We start from the raw sequence: 21,426 nt of genomic DNA on the forward strand, positions 1-21,426 counted from the left end.
TCGAATGTCCGAGACAGTTTCGTGGCGAGACGAACACGTGTATTGCGTCCAAGTTGTCTTTACTTCATTTTCTAATTTTTTTTTCTATCTTTCTTTTGTAGTCTTGGAAGGGAAAGGGATATGTATGCACGCCACGCCAGGGCAAAAAATCAAGATTATTTACTCGGAAAATAGCCAATCCTCCTTTTTGTTCATCATCAAGCCTCACCCAACCCATCTAGTCCTCCTTCTCTACCTCCGCACCCTTGATATCCTCCACCCGAATCCCACTCCTCTCACACATCCCCCTAAACAACCCATCCCTAACCCACAACTCCAATGGCGTCCCCAACTCAGCAATCCTCCCCGAATCCATGACGCAGATGCGATCGTACCCAATAATGGTGCGCAGCCTGTGAGCGATGCAGAGGAGGGTCTTGCCCTTGAAGCCCGTGGCGATGGTGTTTTGGATCTTGTCGTCGGTTTCCATATCGACGGAGGAGGTGGCTTCGTCGCAGACGATGATCTGGCTGTTGCGGACGAGGGCGCGGGCGAGGGCCATGAGTTGGCGTTGGCCGAGGGAGAAGTTGAGGCCGTCTTCTTCGACGACGGAGTCGAGGTGGATGGAGGGTTGTTGGTCGCGGGCTTGGGGGGAGGAGGGGGGCAACTCCTTCTCGGTTGTGCCGTCGGGGTTGGGCTCGGTGGTGGTGGTGGTGGGGGATGTTGGGGCGGCGGGAGGCTGGTCCTGGACGAGATCCGCTTGCCGTAGGGCGGACCAGAGTTCGAGGTCGGTGTGCTCGCCGAAGGGGTCGAGGTTGCTCCTCACAGTACCGCGGAAGAGCGTAGGATCCTGCGGAATGATGGCGAGTCGGGACCGGAGGTCGTGTAACCCAATGGTGGAAATATCGACACCGTCGATGGTGATGTGACCGCCCGACAGCTCAACAAGCCTGAAAAGCGTCGACATGATGGAACTCTTCCCGGCTCCCGTTCGCCCCACGATACCGATCCTCTCACCTCCCTTGATGTGGATGTCGAAATCTTGGAGCACGAGGGGTAGGTTCTCGCGATACCGCATCTGCACGTGGTCGAAGATGATTTCTCCCTTTTCGGGCCATGTGTCGCGCACTTCGATGGTGTGCAGCGGGGCCTCTTCCTCGAGGTTCTTTCCGTAGTATCGTAGTCGCTCAACGGCGTTCATGCCATTCTCGACTTCGGCGAGCTGCCGCACTGTGAACTGGATCATCATGACGATGGAGAGGATGTAACTCAGGACGAGACCAGCGATAGAAGGCGACACGTTGAACCGCGAGGTGACGACGAGGATACCCGTCGTGAAGACCAAGCAGTTGCCGATTAGGTCGAGCCGAACAGCGAGCCAACGCTGATTCGAAAAGGTAAGATAGTAAGCGGCATCCATCTCGTCGATGGACTGCCTTAGTTCTTTGATAAATCGATTCTGCAGGCCGTAGGCGCGGATGGAAGCCACGCCAGTGAGACCCTCTCCGAACTTAGCAAAGACAGTAGAACGGAGCACTGATTCGAAGCGCTTGACCTCACGCGCCGATGCGCGGTAGTACGACGCCGAGAAGATGAAGAGAAAGAAGAGCGGTACGAGAGCGATGGCGAAGTAGTGGAAATATGCGATGATGAGAATAAAGACAGACAAAAGCATAGACAGCGTAAAGAAGTACATTCGCATGGCATCCGTTAGGTTGTTGTCCATGACATCGACATCTCGAGAGAACCGATTCGTGATTCGTCCGAGGGGTGTCGTATCAAAGAAGGACATGGGTGCCCGCAACACTCGGGTGACGGCTTCCTGCAACATCTTCTTACTGGCCGTCGTGCCAAAGATCGAGAGGAGGACTGAGAAGGTGAACATGAGGAGCACCTGCACGGCACCGAGACCTGCATAACCTCCGATGTATTGTCCCGTAGAGAAACCGAACTTGTTCGAAGTCCACCAAGACAGCCACAATCCAGTCACAATATTCGTGCCTTGGGCTATTACGAGAGCGATAAGAAGGATAGGGGCATTAAAGTAGGACCCGGAGGCGCGAATATAAGCGGAATAAACGGACCAAGGAACACTGGCAACGGCACGCTCTTCCTGTTGCATGAGCGCGGCTCCCTTCTTTTTCTTCTTCTTCTTGTCTGGATCGCCCGCCCCAAGATCTCCAGCGCCGGGTTGATCTAATCCCTCACGCTTTTCCTCGACCGCCGTCGTTTCCATAAGCTGCTGGAATCCGGCATGATCCCGCATGAGATTGTCAAATGTGTCAACGGCCTGGATCCTACCGGCTTCCATCCAGATGATTCGATCACACCTGTTGAGGACCCAGAGCTGATGAGTCGCCAAGATCCTGCACTTGTCCTTAAGCAGGCCCAGGATAGCGTTATCAAAGATGTGGCGGCCAACGTGGGCATCGACGGCACTGAGCGGGTCATCCATGATGACAATGTCGGCGTCGAAGTAAATGGCTCGAGCAATGTTGAGGCGCTGCTTCTGTCCACCGGAGATGGTGATGCCTCGTTCACCAATTTCAGTCATGTCTCCATTGGGAAGCATGTCCAGATCCTGCTGAAGAGCACAACTGCATGAAAATAATGTTAGCAGCGAGTACCTCACGATGAGATGGAAGGGGTGGAGGGGGAAAAAAAAGAAAAAAAAAAGCTCACGCTCGGATAACCTCCTTATACCAGTCCTTATCCATATCCTTGCCAAACAGGATGTTGTTCCGAACAGTCGCATTTTGGATCCAGGCATACTGAGGACAAAAGGCTCTATCGGCACCAAGGATAACCTCTCCACTTGTTTTTCTCATGTCTCCCGCGAGAGCAGCCAACAACGAGCTCTTTCCACTCCCCACAGTTCCAATGACGGCGACTAGCTCATTCCGCTTGATGGAAAAATCGAGATTGTGTAACTTAAACGGCTCTCTCTCCGCGAGTGTGGTCGAAGTTCCGTCGGACTCGTGCCCCGACGAAGCAGGTCTCCGGCCCTTGTCTCCCGCCGCCTTCTTGACTTCGGTCTCCTGGGTAGGAGTCCGTTCCCAAGTAAACGACGCATCGCGAACCTCTACAGCGTCCTCAGCATCGGGTTTGTGAATGACCGTGTCTTCCATTTCCTCGGCGAGGAGGAATTCCTGAATACGCTTGATGGACGACCACGCATCGACGGCCTGGCCGAGGACGAGGGGAAGCATGTTGAGCGGAATACGCAGGCCATTGAAGAGAGCGAGAGAGGAGAAGACCTGGGCAGGCTTCATGCTGTTGTCGGTGAGAGAGTACGTAATGAAGGAAAGCATGGAGGCAAAGACGGGAAGAGACATGCTGATGGCGTTGATGCCGTTACGGATAGCCAAGAGGACTTGAATGCCGTGAATCTCACGGCTTCGGATGTCCTCGAGACGCTTTAAGAAGGAGCTCTCCCAGCCAAAGTACTTGACGAAGCGGACGGACTGCAGAATTTCCTGGGTCAAACTAACTCGCTGGTCGGTGATCTTGTTGATCCTTTTACGGCGAACGAAGAGACTGCGGATGGCACGAGTCAGGGCAGGTACGCCGACGACAAGAAGCGCGAAGCCAGCGAGAGCACTGTATGTCAAGTTGACAATGAGCACGACAAGGGTGATGATGCATCCGATGGGGGCGGTCCATGCAATGTGGAGGAGGGCAGAAGCCTGGTCAATACGATAGGTATCAACGCTCATCAAGTTGACGACACGACCGTTTCCCCAACCGGCACCGTCTCCAGCTATACCGGGTGTATTGCCAGCTCCTTTCTTGCCTTTCTTCTTCTTCTCGTCGTCACTCGGCTTTTTCTGGTCCTTCTTTTCCGAATCTTCTTCGGCTTCCTGAGCACCGGCGTCCTGCTCCTTGGCGCCTCCGGCTCTCGCGCGTCCAGACAAAACCATGGATTTTTCAAAGATGAGACCAATTAGGACCGCTCTCGCTTCACCACCGATCATCATGCCACGGTAGATGAAATGATTCGTACACAAGCTCTGGAGAATCTGCATGGCCGTGACTCCGAGGACGAGGCCAATGCCCCGTCCAATGGGGGGCGCGGGAAGGTTTTGGATGTTCGCGATATAGGCGTCGGTGGCGAACTGGATGAGGAAACGGAGGGTGAAGGGTGACATGACTTGAAGGATGGTAGAGATGAGCTGGACGAGGCCACCTAGCCAGAATTCAAAACGGAAGGTTTCTTGAATGGCCCAGAGAAGGGGATACTTTTCGCCCTTGGCAACTCTGCGCTTGAAGGCGGCGCGGAGTTTGTCAGTCATGGGCTCCGCGGCGCGGTTTGGATTGACGGACCACAGATCATTTTCCTGAAGCGGCCGCCTATAGCCAACCTGGAGGAGAGCGTCAGCTGCCTCGCATGAATGAGGAAAGGGAAAAGGCTGCGGGAGTAGTAAAGGTGTTTGCGAAGGAGATATAAATGCGGTTGTCCCCTTGCAATACATGTCAGTTTGATTCATTTACTTACTGTCATCAGAGGCGTCATCCATTGAAAGGTTAGCAAGCTAAAGAAGCCGGCTTTGTGCTCCGGACACGGCAGCCGCTCAGTCGGAAGCGGTGGAGACTCTCCCCATCTCAGAGGATTTGTCCTGTACCACTTCTTTTTCTTTGGGTCGGTGTGGCTAGGCACGGTGGTGGCCTGAGTGGTGGCCGAGGCATCAGTGGCATGGCTCTGGATGAGATTCAACTCGGGACGGCGCACTTCGGCCCCGGCCTTGATCTCCTCCTTCTCGACGGAAATGCGATCCTCATCGGGGTCCCGGTCTGAGTTTGAGGTGGATTGGACATGTGGATCCGGGGCCTTGGCATCACTGGGCTGATCTACCATTCTTTGGCGTGCGAGCGCGGTTCCGGGGCCGGCGAGTCGAGCTCCGAGAACGAATGGGACAGGATTGGGGGGGAAGAAGGTTGTTGGTGGGAGGTGTGAAGATGTAAACCCTCAACGACAGCCACGGGAGAATAACAATAATATTGCACGACTTTTGGTTCTTCTACTCCGTACTTCGTACTTGGTTGAGTCTATCCCTCCTCTCTCAAGGTGGGTACGTATTCATGAGAAGTAGACAATGGGGAAGTACTGAGGTACGAAGTGAGTGTACCAGGACACAAGGTCCGTTTTATCGGTGACGGCAACGGCAGCGGATGGTGGGGACCAACGGCAACCCAGACTTTGATAATTGACAATGGAAACGAAGGGATTGATCAATTGATTTCTTGATTTGTAATTGAAGTCCGGGGTTTTTTTGACTGGGCCTTATTTCCGCTGGGTTGCTACGAAAAACCTGGCATTCCGATGGGGCTAGAAGTGGAAGGAGAAAGACTTATAGAGACCCAAGTATGCGTATGCGAAGTAAACCGGAAGCTAGAAGCCGTAAAAGGAAACGGGTGGCGCTGGATGAAGACCGCCTCGGGGAAGGGAACGAAATTGTCTGGGGGAACTGAAAATGAGTGGAGGAGGACCGAGGAGAGGTGAGAAGTGAAGTGTAAGGAGTACGCATAAGTATGGCGATGATGATAAATTGATATACGATTGTATCATAGCATCAATGAACTAAACTATTGAAAACAATCCCCGATATTTTTTTTATTTTATTTTTATTTTTATTTTTATTTTTTTAGTTCTTAACGCGTGCCGGGCACTGGACTTTGGCGAGATAAAATTGACTGCCTGTGGAAGAAACAGGAAACCCGGCTCGCGTTCGGGCAGTCGGAGTTAAGGTGCCGACGCTAGAGTTAGGCACTTGCTCTAGCACTCTAGGTACACAAGTACTGACGCATTCGATGTCCACACCCCCCAATTTCATGTTCCAATCATTGAACTGATGTTTGGATGAAGTCCGGTTCGGTTGGTGTGTTGGATCAAAAGACTGATGCGCCCACTTCCCGAGCCGGAAGAGGGAGGAGGGAAGAGAAGGAAGGATCATCGCCACCCTCCATCAACGAATTTAAGTATCGCCATGTCATACGTATGATGTAGCATTACAAGACATGGCCCCTTTTTCTTTGATCACAAATTCGTTTACCTCGTTTTTAGTTTGCGTTCTTGGTCAGCTTGGCTTCTTCGGATTGGCAGTTTCAACGCCCCAAAGGCGCAAAGGTGGAGTGTGGAATACGTGAAATGTCTGCCTGCCGGACTCCCGACAGAAGTTTGTTCGTTTGGCCTGAGGCTTTTGTCGCCCATTGGATTCCGAAATCCGATCTGATGATATCCTCTTGCATTGGGATTGTTTCAAGAAGCGCCAGGAAAAAAAAAAAAAAAAAAACCTGGTCGATAATGGACTGGGTGTCGGATACTTGCTTGTACCTCCACGCTTCGGACTACATTGAAACATCCCACGCTAATATGATATGCATCAATTTAGAGAATCAATTGGGGTAACAAGTGATTTATCTATGTGATTTCTGTGGGCGAGAGAAATGCAATGGTTGATGTTTCGACAGGGGGCGTGGTGTCGTCATGATAGCTTCATTGACGTCTTGGTGGGAAAGAGCTTCTCAAAGAGATATTAAACGATTTTCCTAGGCTCAAGAGTCCAGACTCTTTCCACCTTTTTCAGCTTGGAAAAAGATGCCCTCCATTGGGGGCGTCTCGAGTCTTGGCTTCCTGTACACCCAACCAAGCCACTGTAACCCCCCGGCTAACACGGCAATCCAGGCTCCCATCCTCAAGACATCAACCTTTCTGGGCGAGTGGTTGTGGGAGCAAAATCCACGGATTTGACCCAATCCGGCTCCAATTCTATCTCTATCAACAACGGAAGATGACCGAGAGCTCTTGACTCCAGTCCTCGATCCTATCTCGAGTTGACGGCCCAAACGACACATCTCACAGGCTGGCGGTCGGGTCTCTAGATCACGGCAACTTGTCGCCGAGTGGTTTGACGTTTCCAACCATCGAATCTGGATAACACTCGTAGCTCGCTGAACTGATCTGACGCCATCTTTTCAACGCCCCCGCGTCTTTCTTGGGTGAGGATACTACGATATGGCGTCGTTTTCGCGGTTATCACAGATATGGACCTGCGCGACATCCAGAACACACAGGACCAGGTGAAGCACAGCCGCATTTTCATGCAGGCTATCATCGGCCATATTTGAGCGTCTCGAGTCGTGGGGAGATCATGGAAAGAAACCTATTAAACTTATCCTTCATTTCAAAGGTTCCCATGTTGACTGAGCTGATATTCTAATCTGGGCGCTTTACCCGTTACCTCCCATTGCCTGTCGAGAAGGGCCATGGCAGCAAAGCACAATGGCCCGTAGGAGTATTTCAGGGATTCGAGCCCGTTGGAAGCCCACTTCAGAGTTAGGAAAGGCTCATGAAGGACCATCCCACGAGTTCTGTTTCAATATGAAGGTCTTCACAGTCTTAAGAGAGGACGGATGGGCAGTTTCAGTGTGGCAAGGGCCAGAAGCTTTAGATCTGTTATCATTTCTTTTTCCGCGCCTCCCCTTCCTTCTCTTGTTCTCTGTGCTTCTCAGAATTTACACCACTTTCGTAACCTCCAGCTGGGCCTCCTCATCTCCCACAGCATCTAAGAACCCACCCGCCTCAAGCTTCTTCTTCCACTTGGTGCTCTCATACCGAGCAAGAATCATAGTCATCCTCAGCGTAGTCTTATCACTTGACTCGTGCTCCCCCACCTCCTCGGCCACCGGCGTAAACGTCCATCGACCAAACGCCCAATTGAGAATGTATCTCCCCCGAGGGTGCGGCGGCGTAGGCATCTTCTGGTCCTCGTCCGAGTTCTCAGGCTCGCTCGAGAGCGTGAGCACCGATTTTATCCTGTACACCTCGTCCTTCGGAGCCGTCTTCAGCAGCGACATGAGCTTCGCCGTGTCTATTGACGAGTCCTCCTTGGCGCTCTTGACCTCAATGGACAGAACTTCCACTTCAGTCTGGTGATTGTGCTTGTGGTCATGACCGTGACCATGGTCATCATGGTGCTCAGTAAGGTCCTTCGCAAGTGCGCCGTCCACGCCGAATATCAAATCCGACGAGACCCATCCCTTCTTACTCTTAACCCACGCAACATCCACCTCCAAATCCCCCAACCGATCCAAACAGACATCAAACCTCCTCTCCGAGCACAGCTCCCACTTATTAAACACCACCAAATCCGTATACCTCGCCTGAATCCTCGCCGTGTAGCTCGTATCCTCGTACCCCTCCCAGTTCTCCACGTCAATCACGCTGATCACCCCGTCGAGCGCGTAGTGTCCCGATTCCCTCGCCAACCTATTTACCTCCAACGCCAGCGTCGCCGGGAACGCCGACCCGGACGTCTCCACGATGATGCGGTCGGGCTTGACAGTCTCGCGGAGCTGTTCCAACGCCTCGCTGAGCTGCCCCACGAGGTTGCAGCAGATGCAGCCGTTGAGGAGCTCGCGCACGCCCGAGATGGCGTTGGATGAGGCGAGCTGCGAGTCTACGGCTAGGTCGCCGAATTCGTTTTTGAGGAGCGCGAGTTTGTAGTCCGGGCTTTGTTCCTTGAGTTGTGGGATGAGGTTGAGGATTAGAGTGGTTTTTCCGGCGCCGAGAAAGCCCGTTATGATCGTGATGGGGATGGCGGGCATGGTTTTCTTTTCTCTAAAGAAAGAAGGGAGAAAAAAAAAAAAAAAAAAAAGGTCCCTTTTCTTCTTCTTTTTTCCCCCTCTTTTTTTTTGGAGGCTTGAGATTTCAGGTCCCCTCGTTATGGTGGGGTTGTACGAAGGGATCTGAAAATGTCCACTCTTATCGTTGCCCCCAAGCAGAAAGTGTCTTCTTGCGTGGGGATTGATATTATGAGGAGATATATTTTCTTCAACTCACGAAAAGCTGGCTAAAATATTGTAGGTGGAGAGGAGAGGTTCACAATAAATACGGTCAGAAAAATCGCGCCATGTGAGTCGCCTCTGGCTTCTAAGGTGATGCGAAACAAGGCGTAGTAACCCGCTATCTCGGAGCCGACGTGTGGGCACGCTCTTGGCATCGATTCGTCGAGGAGCCACAGTGGAATAGATAGGAAAAGACTTCAATGGTCTCGTTCGTAAGAAACGAATTCAGACACACGAAAGGTGAGCACATCCGAACTGACAAAAGCTCAACGAAGGTAACAGCTGCCCTCTTGGATGAAGGAGTCTACCAAGGCATTTCTAGAGCCCAACTCTCTCATCAAAGCGCCTCTGCCTCTCACCAAGATTACATGGCACGGCAAGTCGAAACAACAACCTGCTGGATCCAATCCAACATTGAGCCTCGGCCAAGCGATCTCCTTTCTCCAGATCGAGGCCCTCATTCAGCGATTAAGCTCTACAATTACGGAACCAGGCCTTGTCGTACGAGCCCAGGACACCTCGTCCTCGAAGACGAACAAAATAGCACACACAAAGTTGTCACAAATAGCATGTGCCCTATCTTTTGGCATCTCTTCAACCGACGGAATAGCAACGGAAAGAGACTTCCTATCAAGGGTAGGCTTCCTCTCCTGAGCGATCCTCCTCGAGGGAGGAAGGCAACTCGACACTGTAGATTCGAAATGTCGGTCGTGGCAGCTCAGTGAAATGCTTTTTGATACAGAAGGAAAAGAAAAAGAGGAAAAAGCTTCGCTGGTTCGCGCAGGCGTGTGTGCTTTTATGCATTGGAAAAAAAATTGGGTTTGATGATGACTAATCAGGACTTTTCAAGGAGTGTTGGTGACCCGGCTGGCTGCCGCCAGCTGGCCTGAGCTGCCGAACCTCACACCAAGTAGGGCACCGTTTTTTCCTAGTTCCACCAGGAAATTCCTTTCCTGGTCAACAACGTTTGTTCCCACAAGGAGGTCGGCATTCTCGGCTGGTGCCGGTTGGCTACTGGAATGTGCTCTCGATTCACGGAAGGAGTATTCCGTAGGCAACTCTTCATCGAATCATTTTCTTCATCACACATTGTATTATCATCAAGAACTTCTCTTGTGCTCATGCACTAGCAGGTCATTCCAACGCATAGTACCATGTATATATATCTCACCCTGCAGGTATTACGGGGTCCGGTTCACGGCCTCTTAAACCCTCTCCCCAATAGCTCTGACCCGACCTCGATAATGAGCTTCTGGTCAGGGAAGGCCTTCCTCTTCCCAGTAACCGTAGACTCCGCATCCAACGCCAACAACAGATCTGCAAGCTCTCCATCCACAGGAGCCTCATACGCAAGATGGCCCAGTGCCGCGAGCATCCCGTGAAGCGCCTCAGGAGAAGTCTCCTCTTGGCCAATGGCTTCGAGCACCGAAGCAGCCAGTTCCACCTGGTCATCCTCAGGCAAGGGCTTCCCGTGACCTCCGTGGCTCACCTGCTTATGGGCGAGAGTTACGTTGAAAAAGAGGGATGCGGCTGATACACGGGTATTGCTATGCACGTCGTCGAGAAAGCTGGACGATATGAGCTGGATAATCTGCTCCCTTTGGTCGTCTTTACCTAGGATCTCGTCGGCGTAGAGATGTGACGAGAAGAGATTGCAAGCCATCTGCAACGTGACGAGCCTTAGGGCATAGGGGCACTCGGCTGCTTGGTTGACTTTGGTGAGGATGCTGGTGACTGTCTTGTGGTCCTTTTCCTCGGCGAAGAATCCGCTGATCCTGGGATCGGCGAGAGCGCATCTGAATAGATCCACGACGGAAAAGAGTGCTCCTATTGGTAGCGAATCCGTGGATTCTTGGATAAAGGCAGCGACTGTGCTCATCTCGGGTAAAATAGCGGAGGCTGGACCATCTTTTTGGCGGGATTCGATGAACCGGGTGAGATCAGTAACAGCGGGGTTTTGTGATGTAGGTCCCATCTTGGCCAGTAGTTTGGGTATCGGCGGCACCTTAGAGTAGATGACGGGTTTTTGGGATGATCCTGAGAAACTCGGCAGGTTAAGTGACCTGTGTGGATGTACGGGCCACGCCATCTGGACAAGGAGTTCGATGTTGCCTCGTAACTCGGCGGGATTCGCCCCGCTCCAGCTATTTTCCTGCTCTCCTTTCAGAAACGTAATGAAAGTAGGAGTCGCCCGTATCGAGTAACGATATCCAACGTCGAAGGCCTGGCCTACGTCAACCTTGATCAGATATCCCTTATCACCAACCTCGGCTGCGAGCTGGTCGTAAACTGGATACATCATCTTGCAGGGTGGGCAGGTCGCTGATGTGAAGAAGATGACAGCACATGAGGACTTGGCCTGCTCTAATATATCATCTAGCTCCCGAACATTATTGACGACCCTTACGGTTCCCCCTTGCTTGCCATGTGCGATGGGAGCCGGGCCTCGTGAGCTCTCCCCGATGCCGAGAATGGACCCAGTCTGTCTGGTCACATTCACATTTTGAGTAAGTTGCGGGAGGAGCATCCTGCCGATAGGAGAGTCCAATACTGCCTGGGGCATGTGAAGGATGTGGTCGGGGATGCCTTTCCCGATGAGAAATGTTGCAAACGAATCAGAAAAGTTGTTGCAGTTATGCTTGAATAGGTCATATGCCTAGCTTCTGAGTTAGAGCAAACTACTAGAAATATAGCAAAAACAGTAAGAAGGCCGGAAGTGATGGTAAACTACCTCAACAGTAAATATCGACCTGAGCGAATCGAGATATTCCTCCACAACATCCATCGGGAGTTCAGTCGTCCCTAAAAGTAGTCTCTCGAGCGGCTGGCCAAGGTGTGAAGAACCCGGGATAATGGACACAATTCCGCCATCGTAGACGTATTCGCGGCCGTTCAATTGTATGGATGTGTGGTATATAGCATCGAGTTGAATCCCAATGAGAGACATGGACATGTTGCGCGCAAGACCTTGGGACAGGTCATAGACAAGGAGATGGACCTCCATGGCCATGAGTGAGGGTGTGGCGTCTTAACAACAGGAGATAAAAGCGCCGTCGGGGATGGAAGTAGTACAATCCAGAGGGATCTGATAATTTAAATGCTGGCGGATTTACGATGCGAGGGAGACAGTAAAAGACGTGCGGGTTCCGATTATGAGATGAAGGTTGGTGATGTTTGCGAGAGGATGATGAGGGAGTTTGAGGTTTTCAAACCGGGCGTAATCGTCCGCCATTTCTGTATTCTACACTCAACGTGACCTCGTTCGTCATTCCAAAGGCAGCAACGGCTTGCGCAAAAAAATGAAACTAGAAGGTTCTCGTCCACCATCCGCCACTGCACCCAATTTGAATCAATTTACACAATAAAAAGAAAACGCGGAATCAAAATTCTATTCAATGTTTGTAGCCCTTGTCATAAACCCAAGGCTGTTGAAATACGTTTGGAACGCCCCTTCCCAGTTTTGAGAGTGGCAGTTTTGCTTGTTTGTGTCTATGTGTTATATATGAAATCTTGGGTCAGGATTCTCAACCTCTCATGGAAGCTCGAGCGGTCGAGCGGTGACGCACTGCTTGTAAACTACTTCCGCAAGCCCCCGGCGTGGAACCCGATCTGGTCAAACCATGAGACGTGGAGGAAATTTTGGGAACTGGGGAGGGAGGAGTGGGAATGGATCTCCCCCCCCTTTTTTTTCGGCTAGATTTATCTATATTATGCTAGATATTTTTCTTTTCTTCCTTTCCGCGAGGGAATCTCTTGTCAGGCGGCTCTGTTGAGGTTGTGATAGTTCGAGGCCGGAGATCCTTGGGGTGGAGGTGAGGTGAGGGTGGAAGGTTGTAGAGATCGTTGGTTCGAAATGAGTCGGTGGGGTTTGTGTTTTTCTCTCATAATTATCATATACTCATGCCTCTAGACTGTTATGCTAAATTATACAGGACCAGCCTCGTTCATTACAGGAAAGGGAGACGCAACCCGTTGTGAAATGAAATGCAAGGTGATATGGCTGACGAGGTGATAGACAGGCCCGCACTATCTCGTATAACTCAAATCCTCTTCCAGCAGAGCCACAACTCCAGCATACACTTCTTGGCAAAAATCATCATCCTCCAAGTTGAGATCCGGTGTCTTAAACTGTTGATTTATGCAGCGACGTACAGCGCTTGCATAATTCGAGCTCGACTGGTAAATGTCGTGGACCAACCGTTCCGCTGTCATGTAGTCGGCAAGAACACTGGATTCAGGGTCGAGCATCTCTTTCGGGGTTCGGAGGGAATCTATGGTCTGGCCGCGAATAAGTTCGATAAGCAATATACCGAGCGCAAGCAGTGCTGGGCTACGGATTATACAGGAGGGCTTTGCCCAAGCTTGGGAGGGAGGGCTGTCTGCCATAACGAAGGCATGGTCATAATAGACAGAGTCTCCCCTCTTTAGGAAGAAAACGTTGCGGCTGCCTAAGGCGGGTGGCATCCATGGGCTATTGTGGAGTTGAAGCACGCTCAAGGCTATTGCAGAGGCCAGGTGAAGACGCTCTTTATATGTGGGCGGTTGGAGATCTCCTTGACCTTCTAGAACGTCGCGCAGGGACACCATTTGCAAGGGGCTTGGGTTCTCGAAAGAGAGGATTGACGGGAGAAAGATGTTGTAGCTCCGTGGATTTAAAGATGGCCGATCAATGATCGTCCCAAAGATGTCTAATGACTTGCCGTGAGCAAGAAACCTCTTCAGCTCCTCGCATAGTTTCAGGCATGAATCGGAGCCAGAGAAGGACCTGCTTTTTGCCTGCAGCGTAAGTCCAGACAACGAAGTGGACAAGGAAGTGGCTAGAGAGGTAGTGGTCGGTGTCTCCACTAAAGTGGTACAAGATGAAGACGATCGAGTGGCGAAAGAGACGGTCATCCTCTTGCGTCCGGTGGGTTTGGCTATGCAGGCAGAAACGGCGTGAGAGTGGACATGTGAGATTTTCGGAATCGGGTTTGCTTGGATGAGGACTTCCTCCCAACTTTGGGGTTTCACCGAATCGGCCTCGGGATCCTCGCCGCCGAATGACTGAGAAAGAGCGAGATGAAACTTTATGCTCTGAATCACTCGTTCCAAGTCATCCGCTGGTGTGATTTCGCCATGCGAGCTCGAAAGGCGCAGGGAGATGTCGTGCTTGCATGTGCAGGTTAAACTTGACCTGATAGCTCGATAGATGCTCGACGAGACGCCACGCAGCACAGACAGCAGTTTCACACGAGATCTTAGGCGACGTGGCGGCTCAAGTTCGATGTTTGTGGTTGTGAGAGACTCGAGGCTCGAGATACCGTCTTTGATAGTCGACATTATATCGGCATAAGCGCTCCGACTTAGCGTAAAGTTCATTCGTTTTAGCTCTCTTGAGATCGAAGTGCCGTCCAGCCATGATGCCTAAAACAATACCGTCGTCTTGGTAAGAGTCGCTTGGCCAATAGATGCAACAAAGTGTGTACAACTTAGCCTACCTTGTCTTTCCCTCCGAGTCTCTCCATCATCTCCTCGATAGCAGCGTTCATGTCTATCGCGGTCTGCTCAAAAACTCCCCAGGACCGCCATAACCTAGCCCGTATCTTCTTTTGTATCTCTTCATCCGACCACAAATCTCCGAAAGGGTTCTCAACCATCTCATCAATGCGAGACAGCGGGACGAGCCCCTCAAGGAGCTTCTCGCAAACATTCTGGAGCTTCGCTTGCTCCGTCCTGAGGTTTCGGATGAGACTCTGCAATTCCCTGTCGTACTTTCGCAACCTTTGGATCGTTCGCAGCCCGCCTTGATAATGCTCGAGGAGCGAGATCACTAGGGGAATGCTCCCAAGCACGACCCCTGCAATCTCAAACCCCGACATGGTGACGATGGCAAAACCGTGGGATTTAATTCGGAAATGAAAACTGGGTGAGAGAAGTTGGATGCGACTGAGCCTACTTACGAGGCGGTGCGGGGTATAAGCGGGAAGAACTTGGTTGGAATTGTCGCATGATACGGGATTGGATGGGCTTACGGAGGAGGATCAGGCTGCGAGGTGTGACTGTAGATTGGCTGCTACTTCCACTTGCTCCTCATTGACTCCGCGGCCTCTTCTGCCGTCCTCATTGCCCATGAGACAACTACCGGCACAGAAACGACGGGAAACTGAAATCTGAGATGTCGAACGAGTATGGGCGATAGTAGCATTTCAATATTGGTTACGACCTGCCTCCGCCTATTCGAAAGACTTATTGCGCTCGAACCGCAAACTTTCGGCGTCTCTGAGCGTTCAGCCCTGGCGGCTTTCGAGGAAGAGCACGTCCGATGCAGGGTATGGGCCGGAAACATTGGTGCGCACAAATCCGGCAGAAGCTCTTTGCAGTACCGTCTTCGAGATGCGTCGCATCTACAGGAGCAGGTCGTATCGCTCTTCGACGACCTCACGGCGTTGCTTGAAGATGCTGTCGCTATAGTCTCTGGTGACAAGATTCCGTGGGACAGGCTAGAGGATGATGACGACGACAACGGTGAATTCGTATTTGATGACGGCGACTCTAAGCGAGAGCGTAGAGACAACGATTTCCCCGAAACGGAACTGGGCCAGATCGCCACTGATGTCGCCGACGTTATCAACTGCCTCCTACGCCTTAGCGTAGCCATCAGAAACCCCGCTCCCCATGATCGCTTCAAGGCATCGGTCCCAGTAGACACTTCCCATTTTGAAGCTTTCGACATTCAGTATGTTCGAGACAAGTTCCGTGAAGTTGACGACTCCCTGGCGGAGAGACTTGGAAAGGCGATTTCTAGGCGGCGACAATATTTCAAATATCGGGAAAGCCACCATAACAAACTAGTTGCTGGGTTGGAGGCGGAAAACCAAACCCAAAGGGATGCCGAGAGCACCATTGCTTCTTCAATACCGGACCGGATGAAAACAACCTCCTTCAACCCAACACTTTCGGCTATGGATGAGGACGCCCTCTCAGACTCTGGGGTGTCCCAGACGTCGTTCGCATCGTCGAATGCGGATGATGCGAAACTTAAAGTTCCACCGCTCCCCAGAGAAGCCGACAAAGGGCCGTTTGAGTGCCCTTTTTGTTTTATGATGATTGCAGCGACAAATACTATCTCCTGGAGGTGAGTTGGCCGCCCTATTCGAGCGCCAGAAACGGGGCTAAACAAAAGGTCATAGACGGCATGTTTTTGGAGACCTGCGACCTTACGTTTGCCTGTCATCTGAATGCGAAGAAGCCGGAAAAGAGTTCTCTCGGAGGCATGAGTGGACGGCTCACGAGCTTCAGAACCATTGGAAGACGTATTATTGCCCATACGGCTGTGGGAAGAGGTTCCTTTCCGCCTCGAAATGCAGAGACCACTTGACAGAATTTCACCCGGAATCGGCATCGGGAGACCAATTGAACGCACTGATAAGGCTCGCTGCGAGGCCTAGATCCTCGGACCAAGGCATTGCCTGTCCTCTATGTGAGGAGGAGCCACTGTCTTCCTTTAAACAATACCAGCGTCATGTCGGTCGCCATCAAGAACAGCTAGCTCTTTTCGCTCTCCCGTCCTTGACACCGCGCGAAAACGAGACGGGCGATGAACACAATAGCAATCTAAGTGGTATTGATGTTGAGTCAGAAGCCCAGCATCAACCACACGAGGGCGGAGAAGGTAGCGCGGCCGCCGAGAGTGACCATCAGCCGTCCTTCCCTGACCCCGTAACTGAATCTGTTGCTGCCCGTGGCCCCAACTCCGCATTCGAAGCGCCGAGAGAACTAGGCGGCGTCATTAACCTCGGGGACACTGCCCCTGAAGAAGAGTGGTATTTACTGGAGTTAAGCATGAAACACAAAGACAAGAAGGGTACAGCAATGTGGGATAGCATGGCGGTTGATTTTGCCGAACGCTTCGGCAGGAAGCCCGAGAAAGCAACACTGCAAATGATGTTTAGACGGGCGAAGCAGAGATGGGTCACTTGGCCCCCGAAAGATGTAAGTGAACCAATTGTGCCTCCCCCTTTAGATTCATCCGTTGTAAAACTTATGTCTAATTATGTATGACGTTCTTACTCCCCAGATCCCGGGGTCTTATGGTGACCTTTCTTATGGTGACGATTTCGAGTTCGCTGCAACGCTAAGAGCGGGCTTAAAAGCTGCCGGATTTGATGATAATATTGTCATCGAAGACGCTGAGTACCGACGCCGTGACTCGCCTCCAGGTTCCAATGATGAACTTGGCCCTGGCACAACATCTAAATCGTCGCCTGTGCTCGACAGGGAGCCGGTAGCGGACGAGCGGGGAAGCATGTTCAGGGGAGAGAAAAAGAAGAAGAAGAAGAGTCGCAGGAAGCAAGCTGAGGATCTTCTACCACAAGCCTCGTTCTCCGATGTGGCATCGGCATCGCACACGGGTCGTTTCGGGGACATAGGGCTGATGAAACGAGAGGATCTTCTACCACAAGCCTCGTCCTCCGATGTGGCGTCGGCATCGTACACGGGTCGTTTCGGGGACATAGGGCTGATGAAACGAGAGGATCTTCTACCACAAGCCTCGTCCTCCGATGTGATGTCGGCATCGTACACGGGTCGTTTCGGGGACATAGAGCTGATGAAACGAGAGCCGAATATCGGTTGGGTAGATTCCAGCAGCCTAACTAATTCTGGGCCGGGAAACTCCAGCACCGTACAAGCATCTGGAGACCTTGCCAATATGGGCTACGTCCAGACACATCACCTTCATCGTTCGCAGCAGCACCAATACGTGAAGAAACCCAACTTATCCGGAAACCAGCAAAACATAAGTGGGGGCGGGCGCCGGTCCGCTCAGCGTTTTAGCAGGTGGGGACCGCCGGCCCCTTCCGCTGCTAAACCCGTCCTAACCGACAGCCGGCAGACGTCGATGGAGTCAATGTCATCTGCACCACCGGACAAAGCCGCTATGTTACTTGCACGCCTAGGACGCGCCCTTGGGCCGACCTCATATGATCGTTACGACCGGATACGTTCGGGCGGTGTCGCGACCGCCCCCCAGAACAGCGGCCATACCACAACCAAGTCTCCCGGCCGGGACCAGGGATCGCATCAGCGGGCTGGACAGACATTGTGGCCCCACTCTCCTGGGTCGAAGGAAGACTTCACTAAGGCTAGGACCCTTGACCATGGGCCGGAAGAACAAAAACCGAGACGCAAGGCAACCGACGAAGTACTCGATCGTTTTTGGGACTTTACTGATACTTCTCTGGCAGAAGAGGAGAGAAAATACAGGCTTTCGTTATCGGATAGTCTTGGTAAATCCGGCCCCAACAAGCAACAAGCCACTGACGATGCAATGGAGGAGAGACCTACACATACGCGGATGGCCCGAAGACATGTTTCTTTGGAAACACTAAGAACTTTTGATATAGAACATACTATTGACGAAGAGGTATGTTCTCATGTTCTCCTGGAGGTTGTGGTTTTATAAGGCCTAATCGTGCCTTTCCATTTTTCACTAATATGTTGACGGTTTCGTTAGGACGCGGACTACGTGATTGTAAAGCGCTGGGTGCCGGAATGGGAACAAGCCGATTTATGGGAACATACGAAACGTCTACGAGAAAAGAGACTTCAAGGTGGCCCGTCAGCGGGCGAGGCAAAGCCAAACCGCTCTTTTCCGACGAAGAAGGGTGGCAAGAAGACGACCAAGAAGGAACCAAACTGGTTGTTCCCGTCCAAACAAGGAGGAGGGGAGGTCAAAGCGAAGTCCAAGTCCGGGAGTTTCATTTCAAAGGACTTGCATGGCGAAGCTGATTCATCGTGATTGGAACTTTGCTATGCGAGTCTCTTTGCTGCAAGACAGCCAAGAGAAGATTGGGGCTAGCCGTCACGGGTCAGCATCTGCCCTAGAAGTCAAACCAGGATTTTTACCCGATTCCAGGCGGGTCCATAGAGCTTATAGGAGAATCAGGTAGTTGACGGCGCCGATACCTGTGTATAAACGGATGAATTGCGAATCTCGTGTCTTTCTCTGTCCGCTCTTAAGTTTGAGGGCGTGAAGCTGCCGAGTGGCGGGAAGAGGCCACCTGCCACCGGCTGTGATCTGATCGCGCCACGATTCCCACTCTGTCTGCGCCCACCATGGTTTCACGGAACTGGGGGGTATATTTTAGGTGGGAAATTCCGCTTTTAGATTGGCTGAAGAGGTTCTGATTTACGTAGTGCTAGACTAGTTCCGCACGCAGTTATGGGGCGCCCCTGGATCAATTAAAATCAATCCACGTCGAAGGCGAGATTGTTGGACGTGTCCGGGCGAAGTGCGAAGTCAGTACGAAGGAATTACGTGAGGACAACGTTGAAATCATTACTTCATCAATCTGGCTGCTTTCCCCTATTTTTTGCCTTGATTTTTACATCGGATTTTTCCTGACTTCGTATCTCCCCTGCACTCTCCTCTTCCTCTTCCTCTTCCTCATCCCCATCCCTTTCTCTCCATTCGCATACTTTTGATTTTGGCGCATTCTTTCCTTGTGCCTTACCTTTTTCTCTCAATACAATTCTTGTAATCGAGACACTGAAATCTCTTCAGTTTCCCACTCGTTTTAATTGCGACCTCTTTCGTGCCCTCGTTATCTTCTTTTTTCTCTTTTCCTTCTGACACTCGCTTCATTACACCAAGACATCTTCTGATGCCTATCTTTTCTTCCACCCATCGACGACGATCATCCTCGTAAACTTCATTTCCCGACTCCCGCGAATCGAGCATTTCGCCCCTTTTCAACGAGAGAGGTTATGCGGCGTACGTCAGTTTCGCTGCCTACTAAGCACGTAGCTCACGACCCGCACGAGAAGCCCGGCCGATACGGACACGGCGTTCGAAACCACGGATTATTTGCCAGTTTAAAGGCCATCTGGATGTCTCAAGCACAGAAAGCCCGGTGGATCAAGACAGCGGCGATAGTATTCGTCCTGCTGGCTTGCTTCTACTGGATTTCTCCCAAGGGCGTCGATCTCTACAATGGTGGTTCGTACAGCGCCGTTCCCTTGTTGTCCTTTTTCTTCCCTGCGTAATCTGCCACCCAGAGTGTGTACAAAACGCTAACTGGGCCCATCTAGCCGTCTCCGGTTCCGGGTCCGGAAACTCCCAGGGCCAGGTCCCCTCCGACTCGTCGTACGGAACGGATCGATGCACGCGCTCCAGCTCCAAGGATAAGCCCATCGTCCAATATGTCCTGATGATCGACGCCGGTAGCACTGGATCCCGAATCCACGTCTACAAGTTCAACAACTGCGGTCCTACCCCCGAGCTCGAGCACGAGGAGTTCAAGATGACCGAGAAAGAGGTCGGCGGCCTCAGCAAGTATAAGGACGACCCCGAGGCCGCTGCTCACACTCTTGACGCCCTTATGGAGGTTGCCATGCGCACTGTTCCCGATAAGCTCAAGGCCTGCAGCCCCGTTGCCGTAAAGGCGACCGCTGGTCTTCGCATGATTGGTGCCGAGAGCGCGCAGAAGATTCTCGATACGGTTCGCACCCATCTGGAGACCAAGTACCCGTTCCCCGTTGTCTCCAAGGAGGACCACGGTGTCGACATCATGGATGGATCTGACGAGGGTGTCTACGCTTGGATCACTACCAACTACCTCCTTGGTAAGATTGGCGGTCCGGATAAGAGCCCCACTGCCGCCGTTTTCGACCTTGGCGGTGGTTCCACTCAGATTGTCTTCGAGCCTACTTTCAAGGAGACTGCTCATGGTGGCATGCCCGAGAAGCTTGCTGAGGGCGACCACAAGTACGAGCTCTCTTTCGGAGGTCGTCAGTTCACCTTGTACCAGCACTCTCACCTTGGCTACGGCTTGATGGCTGCTCGTGAAGCCGTTCACAAGGCCTTGGTTCACGGTATTTACGAGGCCCAGGAGGAGGACAGCAACTGGATGAAGAAGCCCGTTGTTCACCCCTGCATTGCCCCCGGCATGACCCGTGAGATCACCGTCAAGATGGGCGACGGCCACCCTCTCGGAGAGGCCGTAACCGTCAACATGACCGGCCCCTCGCACCCCGCCCCCGCCCAGTGCAGGAACCTCGCCGAGCAGATTCTCAACAAGGAGGCCTCTTGCACGCTCGCCCCTTGCTCCTTCAACGGCGTCCACCAGCCTCTCCTTTCCAAGACCTTCTCGAGCGAGGATGTCTACATCTTCTCCTATTTCTACGACCGCACGAAACCCCTCGGCATGCCCGACTCCTTCACCCTCCGCGAGATGCACGACCTCACCAACAGCGTCTGCTCGGGTGAGGAGGGCTGGGATGTCTTCTCCACCGTCCCCAAGGCTCTCGACGAGCTCCGCGATAGGCCCGAGCACTGTCTCGACCTTAACTTTATGATGGCCCTCCTTCATACCGGCTATGATATGCCTATTGAGCGTGAGGTCCGCATTGCCAAGAAGATTAAGGGCAATGAATTGGGTTGGTGTCTCGGCGCTAGGTATGTTACTTTCCCCGAAGCTCCATTTTTTCGTGTTTCGCGGCTTGTTTTTGCTAACGGACTGTGTCTAGTCTCCCTCTTCTTGAACCCGGTTCGGGATGGAAGTGCAGGATCACCGAGGTTCACTAAATGCGATTTCCCTGTTGCTAGAAAGCATGAGCCAGTGG

General features: G+C 52.2%; 4 protein-coding genes and 2 pseudogenes across 4 annotated transcripts; 2 read left to right on the forward strand and 4 right to left on the reverse strand.

The window, feature by feature from the left end:
- Positions 1-217: 217 nt before the first annotated feature.
- SAPIO_CDS9643 (ABC transporter family protein) lies at positions 218-4,834 on the reverse strand (the record flags this gene model as incomplete). The annotated part of the gene is made up of 3 exons (XM_016790983.1): positions 218-2,576; positions 2,662-4,340; positions 4,475-4,834. 3 exons carry the CDS (start codon positions 4,832-4,834, stop codon positions 218-220), a joined length of 4,398 nt encoding a protein of 1,465 aa, XP_016639493.1.
- A 2,657-nt stretch (positions 4,835-7,491) lies between these two features.
- On the reverse strand, positions 7,492-8,583 carry SAPIO_CDS9644 (annotated as a pseudogene; the record flags this gene model as incomplete).
- A 1,435-nt stretch (positions 8,584-10,018) lies between these two features.
- On the reverse strand, positions 10,019-11,350 carry SAPIO_CDS9645 (annotated as a pseudogene; the record flags this gene model as incomplete).
- Positions 11,351-12,849: 1,499 nt separating this feature from the next.
- On the reverse strand, positions 12,850-14,681 carry SAPIO_CDS9646 (Uncharacterized protein; the record flags this gene model as incomplete). Its single annotated transcript, XM_016790984.1, has 2 exons — positions 12,850-14,226; positions 14,301-14,681. 2 exons carry the CDS (start codon positions 14,679-14,681, stop codon positions 12,850-12,852), a joined length of 1,758 nt encoding a protein of 585 aa, XP_016639494.1.
- A 309-nt stretch (positions 14,682-14,990) lies between these two features.
- On the forward strand, positions 14,991-18,601 carry SAPIO_CDS9647 (uncharacterized protein; the record flags this gene model as incomplete). The annotated part of the gene is made up of 4 exons (XM_016790985.1): positions 14,991-15,937; positions 16,251-16,794; positions 16,880-18,226; positions 18,317-18,601. 4 exons carry the CDS (start codon positions 14,991-14,993, stop codon positions 18,599-18,601), a joined length of 3,123 nt encoding a protein of 1,040 aa, XP_016639495.1.
- Positions 18,602-19,569: 968 nt separating this feature from the next.
- Positions 19,570-21,388, forward strand: SAPIO_CDS9648 (putative guanosine-diphosphatase; the record flags this gene model as incomplete). Its single annotated transcript, XM_016790986.1, has 3 exons — positions 19,570-19,801; positions 19,894-21,259; positions 21,331-21,388. The coding sequence occupies 3 exons, from the start codon at positions 19,570-19,572 to the stop codon at positions 21,386-21,388; spliced, it is 1,656 nt and encodes a 551-aa protein (XP_016639496.1).
- Between the last annotated feature and the right edge of the window lie 38 nt (positions 21,389-21,426).

Source organism: Scedosporium apiospermum (assembly GCF_000732125.1).
Source record: "Scedosporium apiospermum strain IHEM 14462 chromosome Unknown SEQ_SAPIO_0143, whole genome shotgun sequence".
NCBI lineage: Eukaryota > Fungi > Ascomycota > Sordariomycetes > Microascales > Microascaceae > Scedosporium > Scedosporium apiospermum.